We start from the raw sequence: 7,053 nt of genomic DNA, 5'->3' as shown, positions 1-7,053 counted from the left end.
CTAAATCTTAACCCTAAAAGCTCAAAATAGGCTTACTTTCCGAGTGTCAAACGTTCGAACATGAGGGTTCAAATGTTCGGCATCGACATCGAGCATTCGTCCAGTGTAGGGTCGAATGTTCGGCGCTGGGGCAGAATTACATTTTTGAACCTCAAAGCCACACAACTATTTCTAAGCAAGTATTAAGGCGTTAAGATGGTCCTTAACAGAGTCCTAAACCACAATAACACTGGTATGCATAACTTGATATGTTAAACACAACACCAATTCGGTGCTAAACCATCATTAAGGTCAAAACTTAAGCGACGATGCATAACCAGCTAAAGAGATGGCCTAAATGGTAAACAAGTAATATAACAACTACACAAAAAATGAACTAGGTAATGAAGGTTACATTCCTAGGATGAAAAGAGCTCATAGTTCCTTCAAAACACCTTTCACACATTGACAAGGGTTAGGCTGAGGAAAATGGTGGGTAGTAAGTTGAAGGGGCGTAGGGGTGGGTGTTTATAGACTTGGGCCAACTGTGGGTAAGAATGAGTTGGTTATTACACAACTTTGCAGAACATCGAACATTCGGTGTACTGTATTACCTAGCGGTTTTAGGTCAAATCGAACGTTCGGGGTCCCTGATTGAACGCTCGGTGTATCTTCTGAGACAAAGCTAATACATAAACAGTGACATACGTCAAATGATTGAACGTTCGATGTACCATGATATCAAACGCTTAGTATACCTTGTCAAACGTTTGACCAAGACGGAAAACAAAAAATTACCTCTTTATCTAATCCTACTCCTATATTAACATTGATTAAGGTTTATTTAACCCTAATAAATATTCGGAATATTACACAACTGCATTAGTTTTTGCAAGAGAAAATGAAAAAACTAGGTATAGCTAGTAAGAGGTGAATGAACATTTTGTGTGTATTACTCGATATTGATTGTTTTACACGACCGATTATTTATTCAATTTGATAAACTTTGAAAAATATACAGAACAAATTTTTAGTTTACTAATTTTGTATCTTAAAAGAACATAGAATACTTCATCAAAGAACTAACATTTTGGCCCATTGCCTGTAGACGTGTGAGGTTTGGAATTGGACTTTTGACCAGCACGCAGAAAAGGAAAAATAAGGCTTGGATTTTGGATGATTCAAAAAGAATACTAGGAGATAAACTATAATTCGATTTAATAAGGTTGACTTCGCATTTTTAATTAATTATTGAATTAAATTTTATTAAATTAAAAAAAATTCAATGATTAATTTAAGATATATGCTACTCAATATTCTTTTTGTCATTCTCCTATAATTTTTTTTTTTGATGTGGCATTTTCAATTTACCTTTACATCAATCTTAATTGAAAAAGAAAAAAATAATAATGGTGAATTGAAAATGCTACATCAAATGGGAGAAGAACAAGAAAATAAAAATAAAAATACAATTTTTCTTAATTTAAAGTGTCGCATTAATATAGTTGAACAATTGTAAAATAAAAATATAATAAAAAATGCTGTTTTATATTCTCTTGTCATTATCCCATTCTTTTTTGTTATATGTCATTGTTAATTTACTATTATTATTATTATTATTTTTTAATTAAGATCGATCCAAAAATGAATTAACAATGTCATATTAAAAAAAATAAAAATTAAAAAGGACAAAAAATACCAAATAACCTATCTCAAATATTTATAATACCTTTGTTTTTTTTTTTCTTTTTCTTTTTGAAACATAGTGCCGTCTTCATTATTGAGAATCCACTCCAAAGAGGTAATACAACTAATACAATCTGGAAACCAATATAGAGAAAACAAAGTACCAAATACAAGGCTACAAACGTCCATTGGTGAAGAACAACAAAGCCCGAAGGCCATAGGAGTGATTAGAGAAAAAGATTCTCTACCTACAAAGCTAGAAAATCTAGCTTAAAGCAACTATCATTACGGTAGACTGTAATCAAATATAAGAATATACAATCAAATACAAATAGAAAACTCCCGGAAACAAGCATCGGAAAAATTATCGCCGGAGTCGGCGCGTGTAGAGCACGTGCCTTCTTCGGGAACCCCCTTGCGTCGGATGACCTTTAGGAGTCCAGATCGTCACCTTCAGAGACCGGAGAAGCAAACAGTGACCCACATGCGCAAGACAATGGAGAGATAAGTCACGCGCTGAACATGAGCGAACCACACCCATCATGACCGGAGAAGGTCGGCGACTGCAATAGAAAGATCATTGTTGAAGAAATTCCAACCGAGTCTTGTAGATCTAGTTTTGACAACATCTCTACTAGAAACCACCAACACCCGCCGTTCTCCACGGACTTGGACTAGAAAATCTCCTATTTGCACCAACACACAACAACAAAAACAAAGAAAAACCAATAACCACTATCGAATCTAGCTCTTGGGGGACAAAAATCATAACCGGAAACAAGTCAGAGGGACAAAAGCCACCGTAGCCCACAGAGGCTAGGGGAAAGACCAGCGCCGGGAGGGGGAGGCGCCCTCCAGCGAAAAACGCCTCCCCTTCCGGGCGAAAAACATCTCACACTAAGCGCTCTCTCTCTCTCTATCTAGAAGTTTCGGACGCTATTTTTATTTATAATACTAAATATTATAATTTTATCAACTACTTATCCAATAAAACCGACTGACATTTTCAACAAACTACGGAGCGGAGGGAGCAGGAAGTTGGGCGCACACGGCAAAGAGGAAGGAAAGTCTTTGGGCGACCTAGCCTAGCTTGAACTTCAATCAAAAAAGGATCTCTTAACCCATTGGAAAGCATTTCCTCTACCCAGATCTTCAACTCCAAGAAAACCTCTGACCACCTGATTCAATCGCTCAATTCTTCAACCCTATCTAAGAAAACCTTAACCTGTGCGCCAATCGAAGATCTAGCAGAGAGATCGGAGGAAGGAAGGGATGGCTTACGTGGACCACGCGTTCTCGATAACGGACGAGGACATAATGATGGAGACGTCTTATGCGGTGAACGACAGGCCTCCCATCAAGGAGATCGCTCTCGCTGTCGCGCTCCTCGTCTTCGGTGCCTTCGGCATCGTCATCGGCCTCGTCATGGCCTTCAACCACGTTGGCGGCGACCGTGCTCACGGTAACATACTGCTTCTTTTTCTATATTGTTCTTGCTATTATTCTAGGCAATTGAGCGGACCCTGATCCGAGGGTATGGTTTGAATTTTTCTTTTTTGTTTGGTGAAACAGGGTTTTAGATTGTGGTTTCTCGCTTTAGTTCTGCTTCGTTCGTTTGATGCTTAATTAGTGGAAAATGGAAATGATAGAATAAGAAAACTGGGAAATTGAGCTTAAAGCCTGGTATAATGTCACAAAGACATCCTACGCTAAGGCTTGGGTTTGATGAGAAATTACTGGGAATGATATTAAATAAAAGGAAGAAAATAAAACAAAACTTTTGAGTTTTTGCAGCGAAACAGATCCCAAAGCGAAGTAATGCTTTTTGTGGAGGTTCTTGTGTAATTTGGATCTGTTGGGCTGTTGAAAATGAGGGGATATTAGTACAAAACATGCGAGTGATTTCAAAATGTGTGATTCGAAAACGCGATTTTAAAAAATACGGTTAAGTGTTTAGTCAAATCTGACCTTTAGAATCGTAAGCAAGGGGTGCGTTTCCAAACAAGACATTTTTTGCAATTTAGTTTAAAGTTGCACTTCTAGCATGTGAAATCAGAATGTCAAACTCACTCTAATTGAACTAAGAGTAGGGTTTTCTGTTTGTGGCTTTTGGCTCTGAGACTGATTTCGTTTTGGTGATGATTGATTAGGGATCTTCTTTGCAATACTGGGTGCGATCTTGTTCATTCCAGGGTTTTACTATACACGAATTGCATACTATGCTTATAAGGGATACAAAGGCTTCTCTTTCTCCAACATACCTCCTGTATAATGCACGATTTATCCATATTTCAAGCAGGCCTCCCACTCCTGTACATATCTTCCAGAGTTCTACTTTCTAGTTGACGATGTGTATTAGCTGCTAATAGTTCTGAACATGGGAGTAGTTTTTAGCTTTTTATTGCAATATGTGGAATTGTGTTTTGCCGTTGATCAATTGACGATCTTGTGACCTATGAAATGTTATGTATATGTTATATTTTGTACTTGTACCGGTTGTTGTGTCCTTGATCTAGCACGTTTCTCTGCTTGCATGCAGTTTTTCTTCTATATGTTGTCTTATTGGAAAAAGCAGAAAAGGAAAATTTGTATCACTTTAAGTAGATGGATTATTTTCTGGTTTAGCTTGAGCTACGTTTGCTAGAAGAATAAGCAGTGAAATTCTTTTTATGTTCAATCATCTTGACTGTTTCCCAACAATGGATCAGTTACTGATATGTCAAATTATGATTAAGATAGTAAACCAATGTTCTTTATTTATGGGTCTGAGTTTCTTATCTAGTTCAAGAAGAAAGAATAATTGTATGTTGAATAGCTTGAATGAGGTCTTTGGTAATCCAATGTTCTTTATTTACGAATTCTGTTTGGTCTCCATTGCCATACAGGATCCTTCAAATGGGTGTTTGTTTTTGGGAAGCATCTTATGAATTGTGATCATAGTACTGTTTTAATCAGAGGTTAGCAGGAGGAGAATACTTAGTGGCAGGTTTGGGCTCTTCCAAATCTAAAGATTGTAGTAATAAACTGCTCCTACATGCTGTTTCTTGGAAGCCACATATTCTGCTGTGTTTTTGTGGTTGTTTTGAATGACAACTATGGAAAAATGCATCTTGGAGATGGGTTCCTCAGCTATATATGTTTTTGGTTTGTACTTGAGCTTTGGAAGGCTGCGTGATCGACCTTGGCCTGTTCGAGTTGAACCTCTTGTTGCCAAGAAAATTAGGCTGCCTTCATGATAGTGTCATTCCCTGGACAAAAATTGGAGAAAGTCGGTGAGAGATGATGTAGTCACCAACCATTCTTTCTGTTTTTGGTTTTTCAGAGGATGGGGTAGGGGTGTTAGATGAGCTCAGCTGCTCGTGAACTCGGTTCGATCGACTTGCTTAAACTCGATTCGGTCTCAGTTCGAAAAATAAATGACTTGTTCGTGAACGCAATAATCTGCTTGTTTATTAAATGAGACATAATCGTTAGCTCGCTCGTATATTTTCTTTTCGATAAGTAAGAAACCAATCTCACTAAAAAAGCGTAAGGCCTACCTTAGTACACTAAGAGTATACAAGGAAACACCTAATTATAAAGAGAAAAGCGAGTGAGAAAGTTAACAGAAGTAAAAGACAAAGGGTGGACATAAGCCATAGTCCGAAAGTACAAAGTAAGGTAGAACAAGGAAATAATCTCTTCCAAGGTACTTTCCAAATCCTTAAAGTTTTTATTGTTGCTTTCCCTCCATAAGCATCAAAAGAGTCAAATAGGCGCAAATTTTCAAATCGTGACGCGTCTTGGAGGACCACCAACAAGTAAGTAAGTTGATAACCCATCTGGGCATAACCCAAGACATTCTGAAAAAGACTGAAAAGAGAATTCCACAAAGCAGAAGCTACATCACTGTGAAGGAGATGATCCACGAACTTCTTAATCTTCTTACACATATAGCATTTGTTTATCATGATAACATGTTGCTTCCTAAGGTTATCTAGGGTGAGGATCTTGTCGAGAGCCGCGGACCACACAAAGAAGGCAACCCTTGAGGGAGCTTGAGTGCGGCAAACACTTTTTCAGGGAAAGCGACTACTTCCAGAGCAAGCTAAGGAGTAAAAGAAGGACTTAACCTTGAACAAACCTTTTTTTTGGAGGAGACCAATCACAACTTATTTTCGTTACCTCTGCTCACTTTGATTGAGTGCAACACCTGGAAGAAAGAAACAAAGTCGTTCACCTCTCAATTGTGAGCCTCCTTAGTGAAGCTCACGTTCCATTGGTTGGAATCGCCCAAAAATTTCAAATTATCCGCAACAGCAGTGTCCTTTACACTGGCAAAACCAAATAAAGCTGGAAAAGCTACTTTAAGAGTCGTGTCCTCACACTACAAATCATGCAAAAAAACCAATATTGAAACCATTCCCCACAACAAATCTAATTTTACTATTATCATTAATACGACACAAGAGCCTCTGAGTACATTTTCCGTTACAACTTTGCATTTGTCTCTCAAATTTACAAAGCAATACATTTATAAACATTTTAACTTTACATCTACATGACATCGCTTTGCGGCCTTGGAATCCTGTAATTACATTTAGCCTTCTCTCTGAATACTATCGTCAGCTAATATGTTAAACAAGATTATTTTGTGTAAGTCCATGATTTTATACGTAAATTGGAAACAAATCTTAGTCCTTGTAGTGAGCGCATTTTGTGTCGGTATTAGGAGATTAGACATGTAAATATGCGCAAAAAACATAGTAGGAAGTTATTCAACAATTGCATAAATTGTTAGGAAATTTATCCTATTTCTCCGTACCCGTGAGATGCAAAAAATAAGAAGACAACAAAATTAAATCAATCACACACGGCACCAAGATTTAAATGGTTCCCTTAATATGAGATACGTCTACTGGAGGAAGCAATCACAAAGAAATTCACTATGAAGACGGTTACGAGGAGAAAATCACTCAAAGCCCAAAACCCCAATACACCCAAATCTCACTCATAGAAAAGAGAATAACAAAATAAAACTCTTTTTTTTTTTTTTTTTTTTTTTTTTTTTTTTTTTTTTTTTTCAAGTGCTTTAGCACACAAAACTATAAGAGAACAAAGAAATCCCTTTGCCCTTGGTATATCTAACAATATGTTGGGCACCACTCCTTTTATAAGGAGCAAAACCAACTCCTAATCCAACTTGAAGAAGTAGTCAAAGTCCAAGTCCTAATACCACTCTTATAAGGAAAAAAATTTCAAAAGCAACTAGAACTACATTACATGAGTTATCAATAGAAAATGTCTCTTCTAATGTTGATGGGTCTGACTTGAGAAATACAAGTCATACTATAACATAAATAAGGCTAAAATACATAATAATTTAACAAGTTATGCTAAAGGGAAACA

The 7,053-nt window shown here is 37.0% G+C and overlaps 1 protein-coding gene across 1 annotated transcript; it reads left to right on the top strand.

The window, feature by feature from the left end:
- Window positions 1–2,662: 2,662 nt before the first annotated feature.
- Window positions 2,663–4,153, top strand: LOC133875215 (uncharacterized). Its single transcript, XM_062313262.1, has 2 exons — window positions 2,663–3,127; window positions 3,816–4,153. The coding sequence occupies exons 1-2, from the start codon at window positions 2,938–2,940 to the stop codon at window positions 3,935–3,937; spliced, it is 312 nt and encodes a 103-aa protein (XP_062169246.1). The 5' UTR covers window positions 2,663–2,937; the 3' UTR covers window positions 3,938–4,153.
- The last annotated feature ends 2,900 nt before the right edge of the window (window positions 4,154–7,053 follow it).

This window comes from Alnus glutinosa, chromosome 1 (assembly GCF_958979055.1).
Source record: "Alnus glutinosa chromosome 1, dhAlnGlut1.1, whole genome shotgun sequence".
In the NCBI taxonomy this organism is placed as follows: domain Eukaryota; kingdom Viridiplantae; phylum Streptophyta; class Magnoliopsida; order Fagales; family Betulaceae; genus Alnus; species Alnus glutinosa.
This window is presented reverse-complemented; position numbering and strand designations above follow the sequence as displayed.

What these genes read in the sequence shown, in the direction of transcription:
- LOC133875215 (XM_062313262.1), top strand. Translation starts at nt 2,938, where the DNA reads ATGGCTTACGTGGACCACGCGTTCTCGATAACGGACGAGGACATAATG. An exon ending in TGGCGGCGACCGTGCTCACG is followed by an intron (nt 3,128 to 3,815) that starts GTAACATACTGC and finishes ATGATTGATTAG; the next exon opens with GGATCTTCTTTGCAATACTG.